A 19,541-nucleotide genomic window follows, 5' to 3' on the forward strand; every position below is an offset into this window, starting at 1 on the left:
CCAGACTTGAGCCATCCGACCAACCACTAACATCACCTTCATTCCCAGAGTCGGCAGTTTCTCTGCACTCCCCAGGCAGGTTTTTTTTTTTTTTTTTTTTTTTTTTTAAAGATTTTATTTATTTATTTGACAGACGGAGAACACACTGAGCCACCCAGGCGCCACCCAGGCGCCCCCCAGGCAGGTTTTAATGACATTCAGGGGGGAGTGGAGTAACACGTAAAAACTAATTTAATGAAAATAGACTTAAGCATGGAGCACTGGGTGTGGTGCAAAAAAAAAAAAAATAATGAATACTGTTATGCTGAAAATAAAAAATAAATTAAAAAAAAAAAAGAAAATAGACTTAATTGGCAAAAGTATGATCAAGTAATGGCTTTTAAAAAAGAAAGAGACCAGAAAAAAAAAAAAAAAAAAAAAAGAAAGAGACCAGGACCCCCCCTTCCTGTGTGCATCACCATTTTTCAGTTATCCTGCTCGCCCAAAATATAGCGTGGTAAGAATATTCCATCTCTCCCGCTTTCTAATTCCAGCCTCCTGCATCCCTTCTGTGCTGACTTCCAGTGTTTATAAGGATGCTCCTACTTCCTGGAAATCAAGATAGGTAGATAGATAGATAGATAGATAGATAGGACGGAGGAAGGAAGGAAGGAAGAGGCGAACTCCTTTAACAGTTTCCATTTCGATCTACAAATTTCTTTTTCAGTGACTGTGAAACCAAGACTTCTTTGTTCCTGCAGTTCCCTGGTGCTTGTATTTATTTATTTTTTTTAATTTGCCAACATACAGTACATCATTAGTTTCAGATGTAGAGTTCAGTAATTCATCAGTTGCATAGAACCCAGGGCTCATCACCTCCCTGATACTTTTAAAATCCAAGACCAGGCTTTCAGATGGCAACAGGCCTGTCCCCTAAATCATTTTGATGTTGATCTCATTCTCTTTACTCACAAGCACCTTGAGGGCAGAGCTGGGTCTTATCACCATGGTAACCTGAGCAGCTTAGTGGCAGGTCGCCTTGAAAATGCTCAGTGACTATGAGTAAAATGAAAATATGAGTGCCTTAAGAGGCGAGGACGTGACCTCTCTTAGAGTCACAGGTTTCACGGACAGAGACAGCCAGCCACACGCAGCCCTCCTTGCTCCCAGCAGCTGCGCCCCCCACTCCAAAAGCCAACAGAGCACATCAAACCTGATCTTAGTTTAAGTTTGCTGAAACGTGAAAACCTTGCCTCCCTGGAGTGACTGTGTCTACAGTGTGATTGCTTTCCCCATCCTAAAATGCAAAGCAGCATTTTCTTAAATGGCCACCGCTCCTGGGAAAGCTTCTGTTCCTCCCCAGGCAAAAAACACTGCAGGTGTGTGTTCCTGTGATGGCCGCAGCTCTGCCTGTCCCCATGGTCACACCACACACAATGAGGTAATCTCCCCCCTTAGCTCCCTGAGAGCAGAAGCCATCTTGGGGCAGAAGGGAGGGGGGCTTCTTCAAGTCCAAATCCTGCTTTATCTATGGTAACCAGACCCAAAGACTGCATCTCTAAACCACCATGAGTATTTCATGTGAAGTGCTGGGCTAATATCCTTTGATATTTAATGTGGGCAGAAAATTGTTCACTTTTACCCAAAATACAGGAAACCAAATAATCGTCCGTGGACTTGAACTCATTGATCCTAAGAGATAAAATTCTCGTTGAGTCATCACTAATAGAGGTGTTCAGATGGGAAATATCGTAACAGAAAATTGGGCCAGTGCTAAAGAGGGAGACAGATTCTCTGGGAATAGTAAAATGTTCACTGTTTCCATTTTCCAAATCCAGTTACCCTTGGGCTGTGTCTTTGATGTTAATGTAGCTAAACCCCCGGTGAGATTCTCAGAATTTTATCAGAGGAAACAGACACAGAATGCTGGGCTCTCTCATTGCCAGCCTCCCTAATCGGAAAGAAACTCTCCACGGGCCACTGAGTGAAACCCAAATGTAAAGCTGTCGATATTGTTCTTTGCCGGGATGGGGTCCTGTGTCTCCTATCAGCAGTACCTCCCAAGGCACATTGCTATCCACACTACTACACTTTTATGGGCTACATTAATATTCTAATATTTAAAGGGCTCTCATTTGTGCTTCAAGGAAGAGAAGTGATAAGGATGTTGGAAAATGAGTATGAACATCATTGCTCTTGCTTTTCCTGCTCCTTTCTGTTAGGTGAGAAGACAATAGATCCAGGTTCATCCCCTTCATGGAGGACAGTAAATGCACAGTGTGCACCTGTCCCTGAGATGCGTTCCCTCCACATATTCCCCATTTCCTATATCCATCGGCCAGAGGATGAGAGTGAAGGGGGACCACATGGCATCCCATGGTCAGGCGGAGAGCCCAGGGAGACAACAAAGCAGAGCACACGGCAGCACCAGACATTACGTGCCTCTCCTTCCCTGGGGGAATTAGGGGATGGTTACTTTTCACCCTGTGTTCATAGCTCCAGCTGCAATAAATGAATAAGTAAGTAAAATGTCACAGACCAGGTGGCTTCAACAAGAGGCATTTGTTTTTCACAGTTCTGGAGTCTGGTCATCCAAGAACAGGCTGCCTCAACAACTGGGTTGTGGTTACAGCCCTCTTCTGAGATTCAAATGGCTGCTTGCTCCCTGTCCTCATTCAGTGGAGAGGGAGAGCCCTGGTGTCTCTCCTTTTTTTTTTTTTTTCTTTTTTAATTTTTTAAATTTATTTTCAGCGTAACAGTATTCATTGTTTTTGCACCACGCCCAGTGCTCCATGCAATCCGTGCCCTCTCCAATACCCACAACCTGGTTCCCCCAATCTCCCACCCCCTGCCCCTTCAAACCCCTCAGATTGTTTTTCAGAATCCATAGTCTCTCATGGTTCACCTCCCCTTCCAATTTCCCTCAACTCCCTTCTCCTCTCTAACTCCCCATGTCCTCCATGCTCTTTGTTATGCTCCACAAACAAGTGAAACCATATGATAACTGACTCTCTCTGCTTGACTTATTTCACTCAGCATAATCGCTTCCAGTCCCGTCCATGTTGCTACAAAAGTTGGGCATTCATCCTTTCTGATGGAGGCCTAATACTCCATAGTGTATATGGACCACATCTTCCTTATCCATTCGTCTGTTGAAGGGCATCTTGGTTCTTTCCACAGTTGGGTAACCATGGCCATTGCTGCTATAAACATTGGGGTACAGATGGCCCTTCTTTTCACTACATCTGTATCTTTGTGGTAAATACTCAGTAGTGCAATGGCAGGGTCATAGGGAAGCTCTATTTTTAATTTCTTGAGGAATCTCCACACTGTTCTCCAAAGTGGCTGCACCAACTCTCATTCCCACCAAAAGAAAGGGTTCCCCTTTCTCCACACCCCCTCCAACACATGTTGTTTCCTGTCTTGCTAATTTTGGCCATTCTAACTGGTGTAAGGTGGTATCTCAATGTGGTTTTAATTTGAATCTCCCTGATGGCTAGTGATGATGAACATTTTTTCATGTGTCTGATAGCCATTTGTATGTCTTCATTGGAGAAGTGTCTGTTCATATCTTCTGCCCATTTTTTGATATGCTTGTCTGTTTTGTGTGTGTTGAGTTTGAGGAGTTCTTTATAGATACTGGATATAGATACCTTTTGTCTGTACTGTCATTTGCAAATATCTTCTCCCATTCCATGGGTTACCTCTTTGTTTTGTTAACTATTTCCTTTGCTGTGCAGAAGCTTTTGATTTTGATGAAGTCCCAAATGTTCATTTTCACTTTTGTTTCCTTTGCCTTTGGAGACATATCTTGAAAGAAGTTGCTGTGGCTGATATTGAAGAGGTTACTGCCTATATTCTCCTCTAGGATTCTGATGAATTCCTGTCTCACATTGAGGTCATTTATCCATTTTGAGTTTATCTTTGTGTACAATGTAAGAGAATGGTCAAGTTTCATTCTTCTACAAATAGCTGCCCAGTTTTCCCAGCACCATTTATTGAAGAGACTGTCTTTTTTCCACTGTATATTTTTCCTGTTTTGTCAAAGATTATTTGACCATAGAGTTGAAGGTCCATATCTGGGCTCTCTACTCTGTTCCACTGGTCTATGTGTCTGTTTTTATGCCAGTAGCATGCTGTCTTGGTGATCACAGCTTTGTAGTAAAGCATGAAATCAGGTAACGTGATGCCTCCAATTTTATTTTTGTTTTTCAACATTTCCTTAGTGACTCAGGGTCTCTTCTGATTGCATACAAATTTTTGGATTATTTGCTCCAGCTCTTTGAAAAATACCAGTGGAATTTTTATCAGAATAGCATTAAAAGTATAGATTTCTCTAGGCAGTATAGACATTTTAACAATGTTTATTCTTCCGATCCAAGAGCATGGAATGGTCTTCCGTCTTTTTGTGTCTTCTTCAACTTCTTTCATGACTGTTCTGTAGTTCCTCAAGTACAGATCCTTTACCTCTTTGGTTAGGGTTATTCCCAGGTATCTTATGGTTCTTGGTGCTATAGTAAATGAAATTGATTCTCTAATTTCCCTTTCTGTATTTTCATTGTTAGTGTATAAGAAAGCCGTTGATTTCTGTACATTGACTTTGTATCCTGCCACGTTGCTGAATTGTTGTATGAGTTCTAATAGTTTGGGTGTGGACTCTTTTGGGTTTTCCATATAAAGAATCATGCATGTCATCTGCGAAGAGAGAGAGTTTGACTTCTTCAATGCCAATTTGGATACCTTTTATTTCTCTTTGTTGTCTGATTGCTATTGCTAGGACTTCTAATACTATGTTGAACAAGAGTGGTGAGAGTGGGCATCCTTGTTGTGTTCCTGATCTCAAAGGGAAGGCTGCAAGCTTTTTCCCATTGAGAATGATATTTGCTGTGGGTCTTTCATAGATAGATTTTATGAAGTTCAGGAATGTTCCCTCTATCCCTATACTTTGAAGTATTTTAATCAGGAAAGGATGCTGGATTTTGTCAAATGCTTTTTATTTTGCATCAGTTGAGAGGACCATGTGGTTCTTCTCTCTTCTCTTATTAATTTGTTCTATCACATTGATTGATTTGCAATTCTCACTTCAGACAAATTAGATTTTAAACTAAAGACTATAGTCAGAGATACAGAAGGACACTACACCATTCTTAAAGGGACTATCCACCAAGATGATCTAACAATTGTAAATATCTATGCCCCCAATATGGGAGCAGACAATTACATAAGAAAACTGTTAATCAAGATAAACAGTCTTATTGATATGAATACATTAATAGTAGGAGATCTTAACACGCCTCTCTCAGAAATAGACAGGTCATCGAAGCAGAAAATCAATAAAGAAACAAGAGCATTGAATGACACATTGGACCAGATGGACCTCATATATATATACAGAACATTCCACCCTAAAACAACAGAATACTCATTCTTCTCAAGTGCACATGGAACCTTCTCAAGAATAGACCACATACTGGGTCACAAATCAGGACTCAACCGATACCAAAAGACTGAGATTATTCCCTGCAAATTCTCAAATCACAGTGCTTTGAAACTGAAGCTCAATCACAAGGAAAAGTTTGGAAGGAACTCAAACACCTGGAAGCTAAAGACCACCTTGCTTAAGAATGCTTGGATCAACCAGGAGATCAAAGAAGAACTGAAACAATTCATGGAGACCAATGAGAATGAAGACACTTCGGCCCAAAACCTATGGGATACAGCAAAGGCGGTCCTAAGGGGGAAATACAGAGCCATCCAAGCCTCCCTCAAAAAAATTGAAAAATCCTTTCTGATGGAGGCATAATACTCCATAGTGTATATGAACCACATTTTCCTTATCCATTTGTCCGTTGAAGGGCATCTTGGTTCTACCAAACTTTTGTAGCAACATGGATGGGACTGGAAGAGATTATGTTGAGTGAAATAAGTCAAGCAGAGAGAGTCAATTATCATATGGTTTCACTTATTTGTGGAGCATAACAAATATCATAGAGGACAAGGGGTGTTAGAGAGGAGAAGGGAGTTGGGGTAAATTGGAAGGGGAGGTGAATCATGAGAGACTATGGATTCTGAAAAACAATCTGAGGGGTTTGAAGTGGCGGGGGGGTGGGAGGTTGGGGTACCAGGTGGTGGGTATTATAGAGGGCACGGATTGCATGGAGCACTGGGTGTGGTGAAAAAATAATGAATACTGTTATGCTGAAAATAAATAAATTTAATTTAAAAAATTGAAAAATCCAGAACACACCAGCTGTCTCTACACCTTAAAGAACTGGAGAATCAACAACAAATCAAACCAACCCACACATAAGAAGGGAAATAATCAATATTAGAGCTGAGATCAATGAGGTAGAAACCAGAGATACAGTAGAACATATCAATGAAACAGAAGCTGGTTTTTTGAAAGAATCAATAAGATCAATAAACCATTGGCCACACTAATCCAAAAGAAAAGAGAGAAAACCCAAATTAATAAAATTATGAATGCAAAGGGAGAGATCACAACGAACACCAAGGAAGTAGAAACAATCATCAGAAGTTATTATCAACAGTTATATGTCAATAAGCTAAGCAACCTAGATGAAATGGATGCATTCCTGGAAAACTATAAACTCCCAAAATTGAACCAGGAAGAAATTGACAATCTGAATAGACTGATATCTAATAACGAGATTGAAGCAGTGATCAAAAACCTCCCAAAAAACAAGAGCCCAGGACCTGATGGATTCCCCGGGGAATTCTACCAAACTTTCAAAAAAGAAATAACACCTATTCTCCTGAAGCTGTTTCAAAAAATTGAAGCAGAAGGAAAATTTCCAGACTTTTTCTATGAAGCCAGCATTACATTGATCCCCAAACCAGGCAAAAACCCTACCAAAAAGGAGAATTTTAGACCAATATCACTGATGAATATGAATGCTTAGATTCTCAACAAGATCCTAGCAAACAGGACCCAAGAGCACATTAAAAAGATTATCCACCATGACAAGGTGGGATTCATTCCTGGGCTACAAGGATGGTGTCTCTCCTTTTAAGTACACTAATCCCATCATGGCAGGCTCCACCTTCACAGCCTCCTCAAATCCTAATTCTTCCAATGCCTCCACCTCCGAATACCATCATGTTGGGGGTTGGGACCTCAACATATGAATTTTAAGGGGATATGGACAGTCAATCCAGAATAAGACCATTGGAAGATTCTTTCCAAAGATCATTTAAAATAGATGAATTCATTTATGCTCTTAATTTGGTGATCTAATGACCTCATATGACAAGAGAAGCACAACTTGACTCCTGAGTCTAGAGAAAGGCCAACTTAAACCTCCCCTGGAAAGAAATCAATGCATGACCTCATGTATAATAAGCTAATGACACAACTGTTGGAATGGCTAATGAATCCATGCAGATCATGTTGAAACCCAGACAGACATGACCGGTGCTTCTTACCACTGCAAGAACATAGCCCAGTCATTGATTTCCTCAACCAAGGTAAAGGGCAAAAATTAGTAAGACATGCCCATATAAGCCCTTCATTTCTTTTTATAGGAATTCATTGATATTTACTTTTTTTTTTTTCCATTAGAAGGATTTCCTAGGTGACAGATAGTCACTCACCTTAGCCTAGATTTCCAAAGAGCCCTGGCCTAGAAGGTCTGCAGAAAGTGGATGCCTGCTGACCAGAATCAGGCCTTGCCTCTTTGGCCTCCCTCCAGGGAACTTGGACCTAGGAGGCTGAGTGCAGGGGCAAGAGTGGAGGCCCAGGGGACATACCTCTCCCTGAGCCAGTGACCTCTCACCATGAACCCTGTGCGAGCAGGGACAGTGGCCAAGGCCCTGTGTGGCCTGTGGGAGCTCCAGCTTTCTTGGATCAGTCCCACTCCCAGTCTTCTCTCCCCACTCTACCCACCACAGTGGAGTCTCACACAGCCTCGTTTTCATGGAGGATTGATTCACTGCCTTCTTCCATCAAAGGAAGTGACGTGTGCAGACCAGACATGTTTCCTGGGAACATTCCCAGTCAGATCCACTGAGGGCTGTGCTGTATTGGAATCCCAGAAAGACTTACACGAGGTCATGGCCCCTGCCAACCACCAAATCTAAATCAGTTTAGCAAGGAGGCGCCAGGGCTATCTGTTTATTTAAAGTCACAGACAAATTGACCTTTTAAGACCATCTGCTGTGCATCCCATCTGGAGGTCCTCCTGCTGTCTACAGGACAGAGGCGCCAGGCTCATCCTCTGAGCCTCGCAGCTTTCTATGTGTAGTCACCTGTGTCCCACCTCACTCAGGGCCTGGCCGCCAGCAAGAAATGCAATCTTTCTCCACCGAAACCATTCAGAAGCAGCTTATTAATTAAGATCCTCAGTGTCTCTTAACCATTTTATCACCTCCAATGACTTCATGATCTCCTTCCCTGGGCATTTTTGGCAGTCCTGATGGGTGGAGCTTGGGGGCTGGAAACAGGGCTCAACAGTAAGCCACTCTAAGTTGCATTATAAGGGTAATTTGAAGACTTCTTGTTCTCAGATCCTAACACCTCACCCGGGCACTGTTCTCAGGTTAAACTCCCTGAGAAGTCAAACAGCTTGGACTCACACTCTTTCTGGGTGTGTCTCGGTCTCTCTGTCTCTGTCTCTTTGTGTCTCTCTCCATCTCTCTGTGGACACACACACACATGCATGCACACACACATACACACCATGTGAGCCACATGGAGCATGCTTGCTTAAATGCCTACTTACAAACCAACAAAAGCTTCCTATTAAAGTATCCCTCAATGAGATCAAAGCCTACACTATATTGGTTTTCTGGATGCTTTTGTGCAAAAAAGGAAAGCCAAGTGCTTATCCCTGGCCCACATTGTTTTTAAGTTTTTGCCGAAGGGTAAAACTCCCATGCATAACTGAGGAGATGTGGGCATCATCAGAACCCAACAGCAAGACGCCAGTTCCGTGTCTGCATATCTGTACCCTCTCTGCTCACCAGATATAAAATTCCTTTTATTTTATTTAATTAGGTTCATGTTTGAAGAAAAAAGTCTTATTCACATCAATTGCAACAAGATGAAACCTGCATGGGGATACCAGTAATTAAAGAAGTCTAAGAAACATAAGAACGCACACAGTGTATTTCTTAAATATAATAACCTCTATTGCGAACATACAAAGCATCTATGGATATAGATGTCCATATCGATAGGTATATAAAACCTTCAGTAGCTACTTCTTTTTCTCACCCAGATCTCCAGTGGTTCTCCTCTTCCAGGAACATCTCACTGAACAAAGGTGTACTATGTGACCTACCTTGGCCAATTAAATATTAACAGGAATGACATAGGTCTCCTCAAGTAGAAGCACATGGAGGCAGAATGTAATCCTCCCCTGTTCTCTCCCGCTCCACGGCAAACCTGGAGGCTGTCTGATGTCTGTTCTACGATGGCCGAGCCTCCATCAGCCCAGGCTACTGAGTGTGGGAGACTGCAAATCCTGCCCCCCATCCTCCCGCTCAGTGCACCCACAAGCCCTCACTACGTGCGTGTGAATGTCCTTCCCTTCTGGCCCTGGGCTCAGCCAGAGGGACTCGTCATCAGATTTCTCCATCTGCTATTAAGAAACTAAAGTGACCTCAGAAGACAAGTCCTTAAAACCATTAATCAAAGACAACAAGTAGGGGTGTCCAGCTGGCTCCATCAGGAGAGCACACGATGCTTAGTCATAAGTTCAAATTCCACACCAAGTCTAGAGATAACTAAAAATAAATAAATAAAATTTTTGAAAAAATACAACAAATACAAGTGTACAGGTGAGTCTATTATGATTATTTGCAATCACATTTCAGTCATTGAGCTCAGTATACTTTAAATTATGACGATTATCCAATATAACAGCAAGGCCTCTATCATTCACCAAAGTTCAAGGGGCTCTGACTGGACGGTGTTAAGAAAACCTGAAAATGTCTGTTACATGCCAGTTTACTGGATATATTTCAAAGATCAAAGATACAATTTTTTCTAATGGGTTAATGACTGCTTTAGTGGTCACTGTACAGGAACCTATACTGTCTAGAGAATCAATAAGCTGAAAAACAGAAATGTTATGTCACCATGAGAGCTTAGTTCCAATTTCACATGTCAATGAATGGGCAAAATTTTGGTGGTATTCAAAAGTTGCATGAAAGCACGTGTGTGTGTGCACACTTGCACACACATCCACACAGATGTCTAGAAAAGCAGTCATTTATAACCTATTATAGCACATTGGGTGCTTATCACCACTGTTCTCCAAAAGCAGCCCAAGGTCACTCACTATCCAAAAATGAACAAAGTAAAAACACTGAACCCTTTCCAGGTAGACAGCAAGGGGGCAAGAAATCTACTTAAACACCATAAGACTAAACTATAATATCTTAGAAGAAAATATCAGTTGCATCATTTCCAGGTTCTGAAAACAAACCCATAAATTATACACACACACACACACGCACACACACACACATATACACACATATATATACATACAAAATATGTATATATATATGTATATATATACATACACATATTCTGAGTAGAATCTTCAAGAAAGAGTTCAGAGACATCACATAGCTCTTCAGACATTTGAAAGGGTCACAGCAGACAAAACCAGAGCTTCTGTTTTCCAGATTATGGTTTCAGGCTATCAGTCCTAAGTATTAACACCGAAGATTCTCACAGATGCAAAAACCTTATTGCCCAATTTTCAGGAGCAGAAATAAGCCAAAATTGCCTCAGAGAAGTAGCATGATGGCTATATGTACAGTAACTTATTTCTATCTATCAGTCAATTCACAGAAGAATATCACAATCGAGCCACAAAATCTAGCAACCCAATTCAACACCTGAAACAGCCTCGAAGAAGGTGAGCCCGGCACCCTGTGCCCCGGACACACCTCGCCTACCTGAGATGAGTGACACGGTGTCTTTCTCCCAGGAGACGACGGTGACGTACGCCTCCACTGAGGAGGGGATAATGCACTTGAAGACCGCAACATTGCCTCTCATGGTTTTCTGGTCCTCCACACGGACTGTATAGGGCTCCCGTAAAACTGGAAGGCAAGAAGACCCTTGGTAAGACACCCTGGCAGGAGTTCATTGTGGGAGAACCTCATTCAGATACATGTGCTGTGGCTTACATGAGGAATTGTACCACCTATAGTCATTGGGGGGAAGAAATCAAAGAAATCTGTGGTTCATGCCTTAAAGACTTTCATCCCATACACAAATAAACTACACTGTTTTCTAAAGGGCAAGAGTATATCTAAAAACAGCTATCTGCCTCCTCGGTGCTCCTGGAGGTAGGAAGTAGCTTCATAAAGAAGTTGTGATCATGGGATACTGCTCTTCCTGTCCCCCAAGGACAAAGGAAGAATTTTCTGACTATGAAGAAAGAGTTGGAAAAAATCAAGAAAGGCAACCTCTCCTGAGATTTCTTAAAAACTACGTGACAAAGTAACTCTGCATAAGTGATTTTTTTTTTTTTTTTTTGGCAGTTGCAAAACAGTCTTGGAAACAACTGTTCCTCTTCCCGTGACTTCAGAAGGATGTTGCTTAGCGAGCCTACCCCAGCACCTCCCAAAATAGGAGTATCCCTGAAAACTCTCTGCGGAGCCATCCATGAGCTGGCTGTCTGGGTGAGAGGCAGGGTGGCAGTGGATTTCAGAGCCTACCCTGCAAGCCCCCCTGCCTGGGTTCATAGCCAAGTCCAAACACTCACACAATGAGTGAGTAGCCTTGCGACCTAGACAACAGGGATTTTGGTGATAAATCTACCACCGGGGGAATGTAAGGACTCAGTCAGGTAGTGTGGGTACAGCACTCAAGGTGGTGCTCGCCACGAGCAGGTGGGATACAGCTCTGTGTACCAGCAGCTAGAACCGGATCCACACCATAACCCGACATGAGGAAGACCTCTGTGTCCAGGAGAAGAAGAAATCAGGGCTGTAACCCAAACCAGGCCTCACCCCAGCTGGTGAATATGGATGCAAGTCTCACTTCTCCACAGCTTTATTTTCCTCAAGCTTAAAATGAAGGGGTTGAGACAGGAAGATTCTCACAGTCTGAGTTTTAGGAGCCTGGTTTTCTCTGATAGCCTCAGAGACAACTTCTCTCACCATCCATTCAGCTTTCCTCGAGGTTTAGTCATTTACTGGACAAGGATGTGTTGAGAAAACTGGCCGTGGAATTACTTTTTTTTTTAATATAATTTTTTATTTTTTATAAACATATATTTTTATCCCCAGGGGTACAGGTCTGTGAATCACCAGGTTTACACACTTCACAGCACTCACCAAAACACATACCCTCCCCAATGTCCATAAAGAAATTAGCATACCAACGAAAATAAGAATGAGTTTCTAAAGGGAACTCTCTTCATAGGCAGAGGTGAATGTTCTAGAAGAAGCATTTTTAAGATTGGCGCTGGTTTTGTGACAGGCTGAATATCTTAGTATAGAGTGCGGCCTTATTCAGAGTATTGCTCCCCAAAGCCCACTTTTAAAATCAATATTTAACATTTTCCCCACTTGGAGAATTTTTTTTCACTCCTGTCTCAAACCAGAGAGATTTTCGGAAGTCTGGGACTCTTCTGAGACCCCCCACCTCCACACTCCCCATTAGCAGTCTGACGCCATGTGCCAAATGGTGAGTCCACACCGCTTGTAAAATCTCCCCAGGGCGATAGCTCAGGGTGCCCAAGAGCCTGGCCTCAGGAACATCGCCATTAACACAGGGGCAGGAGCTGATTTTGCACAGGAAAATAACTCAGTCGGTAGCACTTCGGGAAGAGCGGTGGTCCACACTCTTGGTCGGAAAGAGGTGACAAAGAGGTAAAGAAGCCAAACTCCCTCATGAATGAGGATTGGATTGTGGTGGAGGGAAGACAGATGAGAGGATGGGGTCGAGAAGAGAAGAGGAAGGGGCTGGACAACATGGCCAAGGGCCAAAGAGTCCATCAGCACAGGGAGAAGGTCACTGGAGCAGGTGCAGGAATCCAGTGGAAGTCTCTTGTGTGATGCTGGTTGGGAACTATAAGATCACTTCATCTCCCCAAACTTCCAGGGCACTCTGCCTCACACGAATGGCTCAGGTGGCTTCACACGAATTTCATGGAAATTAAAGCCAAAGAAGACCAGGGCAAGAGTCGACGCCCATCCAGTGACAGAGGAAGCACTTTCCCAGAGGGCCTAAGTGCTGGTCACCGGAGCCAGAGAGAGGGGCCCAGTGGGGACTTGCCCTTTTGCACCCAAAGTCCTGCCCGCCCAGAACTCCTCAGTCCAGGCCTCTCACACATACCATGGGGCACCTTCTCCCCTTCAGCTGCCCATAGGTCTCACCTGCTCCCTCTATCTCCCATGTCAGCCCCAGGGATCCCAGATCTTCTTGAAGCCGGGATACAACTAGGTGCACTGCATCCCACCCAGTGCAGAAAGAATGGGGCAGGGAAGGAAACACTCCACTCCCTCCCTAGATTCTTCTACAAAGAGAGACCACTCAGGGAACCTTGAAAAAAATTAACTGTAGAACTTCTAACAATGCTTGGCACATAGTAAGTGCTGAATAAATGCTTGGAAGGTGAATAAATAAAAATCACAGAGCTTCCCTGTTGCAAGTACTTCTAACCCTACTGTAGAATAAAATATGTTTTTATTGTGTTATGTTAGTCCCCACACAGAACATCTTTAGTTTTTGAGGTAGTGTTCCAAGATGCAGTGTTTGTGTACAACACCCAGTGCTCCGTTCAATCCCAGCCCTTCTTAATACCCGCCACCAGCCTCACCCATCCCCCACTTCCTTCCCTTCTACAACTCTCCATTTGTTTTCCGGAGTCCATAGTCTCATGGTTCATCTCCTACTCTGATTCCCACCCTTCTTCATTTTCCCCTTGTCCTAATGTCCTCCATGTTATTCCTTATGTTCCACAAGTAAGTGAAACCATATCATAATCGACTTTCTCTGTTTGACTTATTTCACTCGGTATAATCTCCTCCAGTCCCATCCAAGTTGATGCAAAAGCTGGGTATTCGTCCTTTTGATGACTGAGTAATATTCCATTGTATATATGGACCACAACTTTATCAATTTGTCTGTTGAAGGGCATCTTGGTTCTTTCCACAGTTTGGCTGTTGTGGACATTCTGCTGTAAACACTGGGTTGCATGTGGCCCTTCTTTTCACTGCATCTGTACCTTTGGGGTAAATATGCAGTAGTGCAACTGTTGGGACACTATCTATTATTTAAAAAAAAAAAACAACTTGAGTTTTCATTATAGATCTCTTCCTTATTGATGAAAATAAGGTAGGCCCCTGAGGCCCCACCACTTAAGAAGCCAACACTGCTCTCTAACAGAATATACCTCTCATAACACAAGTCTCCCAGGATCACAGCAAGCCTCCCCAAGGTACTTGCTGCATCTAGTCCTTACTACCACCACTTAGGGGAACAGAGACTGAGTTACAGACATAAGATCCAGGCAAAAACTAAAACAGACTGACATCTGTATTACAGGGAAGGGTGAGCTAAGCCTTAGGACCTTGTGTCCTAAGATGGGCTCTCTTTGGAAGCAGGTCAGAGGTGAGGAACTGGGGGAAAGTGGCTGACTGTAGATATGGTCCCAGGAAGACCAGAGAGGGAGAGGCTGGGGGTGTAGGGAAGGGCAAGACCTAAGCCAAGGTGTGATTTCAGGGCAGTTCCAGCCTCTACCTGAGCCTGAGGAGAGCTGTGAATGTGAGTTACCCTTTGAGCTCCTCTCACGCCATACCTGGAGCTGGAACTTAATCCTTACAGCAGTCTGGCACTGGCTCAGGGCTGGTCTCAGGGCCCCGCATTCCCAGGCACTCCCCACTCTGTGTGTGTGAAGTGGCTCCAGGATACCAACCATCCTCTAAGGGCTCTCTGTGTGAGCTGTCAGCAACCAGCAGGCTCGCACAGGTGCCCTAGACCCCACTCCTCAGGCACACACAACCCACCAGCCGCAGGGCTCCCTCCTGCCACCATCAGGATGATGAACCATGCCAGAGTTGGGGTGGGGGAAAGCAATCTCCCTTCCCTATTCCCCTCCCATGGTGTTCAGGTGACCTCTAAGGGATTATAGCCTCCATGCTAGTTTGGGAAAGGGGTGGCTTCCACCATACCCCCACTTTAGAGCATGTGCACCCACTCCTACCCACACTCCTGCCCTGGCCAGAATGGAGGCTGCCAGTCATTTCTAGACAGGGGCAGAGAGGAGAGGCCAGGCAGGGCCAGAGCACTCAGCATTAGAGGGCCAGTAGTGGTCACAGTGGGTTTAGGGAGGTGGAGGCTAAGTGGGGCTCTGGGCACCCAGAGACTGGAGAAGGGGTCACTGAGAACCTATCTGGGGGAGGTGGCATGAGGCAGAACCCTGCAAGAGCTGAGGCACTGAGCTCCCAGAGCACGTTCCATTGTCCCATTATCTTCAGTTATGAAATGCAAGTGGAAAGAGAAAAGCATTCATGTTTCAAGATGGCAACAGAAGAGCATTGAGCCAGAACTCCGGGACCTTCTCAACACTGGGCCCTGTGAGACTGCTCCCATCCCGGGACATCAGCCCCATGTAGCAATCAGACAATGGGGGATGATGGGGTGGAAGTAAGTCAAAGGAGAGTCTGAAGAATTGGGCCCTGCAGGGGAGGCATGTCTGGGTGGCCCTCTTCTCCTGATGGGCTAGCCTCAGATTCTGCCTACCCCTCTGATTCCTATGTCCAATGTGAGAAAGCATCAGCAAATGCTCATGGGTTGGCTTTCTCTGGAACACCAGAGGACTTAAGGCTGGTCTTTCCTGTTTAGGAAATGGTCATCCGAGGCACACTGTGACCTAGAGGCACATTAGTTTTATATAAATCTGGTTTTGTTCTATTACATTTTGTAGCTGATAACTTAATAAATTGAGGTGTGCCTCAAATAATCAATTACATCTTGAACACACCCTCATGTCAAGCACTGACTCAGGGACTATGGAGATCACAACACTTATGGAATGATCATCTGAAGAAAGAAAATTCAGGAGGCAGAACAAGTAGAAGAAAAGAATAAAAGACGGACAGGCACAAGTGAGAAAGCGGGGTGGAACTGGCGAGCCTGAGTAGCTGGTACGGAAGGGGGCACTTGAGCTGGCACTGAAGGACCAGAGGACTTATAGGTGGAGAGGAAAGAGAGAGAAGAACAGTGGTGACACAAGCAGGGAATATTCCAGAGATTATGAGGTACTGAACCAGCACTTTTTAGCTACACTGGCTTCCAACCACAACTCCAACAACAGGTTCACAGAAATCCCCTCTCCCTTGTCTGAAAATGGAAGTAAGATCAACCTCGCAAGACGTGCCGATTAAAATACAGAAAGCCTTAAAGTACTTGGCACAATGTCCAGCACATAACCACTTTAGTCACTGAGTCTCTATGATTGCCGGCGAGAGGAGCTGATCCAAGCTACCAGAAGCTGAAAGATGAGACCTCTTTGAAGCCACGGTTGCTTTGGAACCTGCAGCCAGAGCCCTGGGAAGGGCTCCGCAGCCTCTCTCTCTTTGATCCTGGCTTCACATTCTCTTTTCCCACAGACAGGTTTCCTCTGCTTTCCTGGTCTGCGTGGGAGGAGGGAGGATCCTCGACCCACAGTTCCCAGGCATCCTGAGGAAAAATGGGTGATCTTCCAAGATTTCCGTTTCAAAATCAGAAAGCAGAGAAACGGATGGAACAACCTGGTTAGTTGCTCTCCCTCAGTACCATCCACTTGGAGCAGAGGTTCCAGACTCTTGTGTGATGTGGCTGCAAGAGACGGCTAAGGGGCTTGCCGTGGGCTGGTCAGAGTGGCAGCGAGACGAGCAGCTACTGTACTCTATGAACCTCAAGACAACCCTTGAGTGACTAGGTCAGCCCAATATTATTACTTGCTTTCTCTCAAGACAACTTTATCAAGATACTATTGATATACACTAAAATAACACATTTACTGGTGGTTTTCACATATGTAGACCCCCATGAGGTCACCACCACAATCAAGATAATGAACAGACCCATCAGCTGAAAAGTTGACTTGTCCTCTGTGACCCGTCCTTTGCACCCCTGTTCACAGGCAACAACTAACATGCTTTCCATAATTCTAGATTAATTTACACATTTTAGAGTCTTACATAAATGGGCATACATTTTTATGTGACGTATTTCACTCAGTATGGTTATTTTGAGATTCCTCCCTGCTACTGTGTTTACCAATACGCTATTCCCTTCTTATCTGTGGTTTTCCTTTTTGTGGTTTCAGTTACCCATAGTCAGCCGCGGTCTGGCAGCACAGGATCCTCCTTCTGACCATACTATCAGAAGGTCAATACTATCCTCATTCCACATCACATTGCACATATCTTTCATCTCACTTTGTCTCATCCTGGAGGCATTTTATCATCTCACATCACCACAAGAAGAAGGCAATAAGCTACAGGTATTTGATATTTGGTATAAAAAGATATTTGGGGAGAGAGACACCATTCATATAACTTTTATTACAACACATTATTTTAATTTTATGATTGCTGTTTGTTGATGTCTTACTGTGCCTAATTTATAAATAAAACTTTACCATAGGAATGTATGTATAGGAAAACACACAGTACATGTAGACTTTATTACTATTCATGGTTTCAGGCATCCACTGTGTACGTCAGAACACATTGCCAGTGGATAAGAAGAGGGACACTGTAGTCCATTCTTTTTCATCCAATTTTATGGGTAAACCACAATTTGTTTACTCAGTTGTCTGTTGATGGGCTTTGACTCATTTTTAGCTGTTACAAAAACAGCTGCTATGAACATCCATGTAAAAGTCTTTGTATGGACATATGCTTTGCTTACATACCTAAGAATAGAATGGCTGGGATATATGGCAGATATTTATTCATGTTTTAAGGAGATTGCCAAACTATTTTCCAAAGTGGCTATATTATCTTACATTATCACCAGAAGTGCATGAGAGTCCCAGCTGATGTGTCTCCTCACTTACACTTGGTCTGGCCATTGTTCTTACTTTTAGATTGGTAGAGATATCTATCTCACTGTGGTTTTAATCTGCATTTCCTCAAAGGTTGATGATGTTAAACGTCATTTCATGTGCTTCCTAGCCATTGTATATCACCTCTGTTACAGTGTCTCTCTAAAACTTTTAACTCAAGGGGCACCTGGGTGGCTCAGTGGGTTAAGCCTCTGCCTTCGGCTCAGGTCATGATCCCAGGGTCCTGGGAGTGAGCCCCACATTGGGCTCCCTGCTCAGCGGGGAGCCTGCTTCCTCCTTTCTCTCTCTGCCTGCCTCTCTGACTACTTGTGATCTGTCAAATAAATAAATAAATAAATAAAAATCTTTAAAACTTTTAACTCAATTTTAAATAGATTATTTTCTTATGATTGAGTTTTTATTATATTTCTGGATAAAAGCCCTTTAACAGGTATATATATATATATATAACAGGTATATTTTCTGCCAGGATGCAACCTGCCTTTTTATGCTAGTAGCAATTATTTTAGAGGAGCAAAAGTTCTAAATTTTGATAAAATCCAATATAGCAATTTGTTCTTTTATGGATTGTGCTTTGGGTATCATACCTAAAAAATCTTTATATAATCCAAGATTGCAAAGATTTTTTTTTCTATCATTTCTTTCCAAAAGTTCATAGGTTTATATTTGTATTTATGATCCATGTTATGTTTTGTATATGATACAAAGTATGGATTGAAGATCACTTTATTTTTTCAATTTTTTGAAAATGGACATAGAGTGCTTCCAGCATCATTTGTTGAAACAACTATCCTTTCATTGAACTGTTTTGCACCTTTGTCCATATGTGTGCCAATTTCTAGACTCTGTTTCATGTTACTTATGTTTAAATAAGTATTAAAAGTCAAGCAGTGTTAGTTTTCTTAAATTACCATCCATTTTTCAGGGCTCTTTTGGCTGGTCGAGGTACTTTGTATTTCCATATAAATTTTAGAATAAATTCATCAGTTTCTATTTGCAAAAAAAAAAAAAAAAAAAAGTCTGCTGAGGTTTTCTTTTCTTTTTTATTTTTTTAATTTATTTTCAGCATAACAGTATTCATTGTTTTTGCACCACACCCAGTGCTCCATGCAATCCGTGCCCTCTATAATAACTACCACCTGGTACCCCGACCTCCCACCCCCTGCTCCTTCAAAACCCTCAGATTGTTTTTCAGAGTCCATAGTCTCTCATGGTTCCTCCCCTTCCAATTTCCCCCAACTCCCTTCTCCTCTCTATCTCCCCATGTCCTCCATACTATTTGTTATGCTCCACAAATAAGTGAAACCATATGATAATTGACTCTCTCTGCTTGACTTATTTCACTCAGCATAATATCTTCCAGTCCCATCCATGTTGCTACAAAAGTTGGGTATTCGTCCTTTTTTTTTTCTTTTTCATTTATTTATTTTCAGCATAACAGTATCACTATTTTTTCACCACACCCAGTGCTCCATGCAATCTGTGCCCTCTATAATACCCACCACCTGGTACCCC

The 19,541-nt window shown here is 43.0% G+C and overlaps 1 protein-coding gene across 2 annotated transcripts in view; it reads right to left on the minus strand.

Annotated features, from left to right (window-relative positions):
- Positions 1–19,541, minus strand: part of DSCAM (DS cell adhesion molecule) — a 750,559-nt gene that overhangs the window by 595,443 nt on the left and 135,575 nt on the right. The window contains exon 3 of one of the 2 annotated variants that reach the window (XM_059392376.1): positions 10,912–11,058. In XM_059392376.1, coding sequence (XP_059248359.1) covers positions 10,912–11,058 — 147 coding nt within the window. Of the gene's footprint in view, positions 1–10,902; positions 11,059–19,541 lie in introns of both variants that reach the window. The other variant, XM_059392375.1, reaches the window with a different exon arrangement.

This window comes from Mustela nigripes, chromosome 2 (assembly GCF_022355385.1).
Source record: "Mustela nigripes isolate SB6536 chromosome 2, MUSNIG.SB6536, whole genome shotgun sequence".
Lineage (NCBI taxonomy): Eukaryota > Metazoa > Chordata > Mammalia > Carnivora > Mustelidae > Mustela > Mustela nigripes.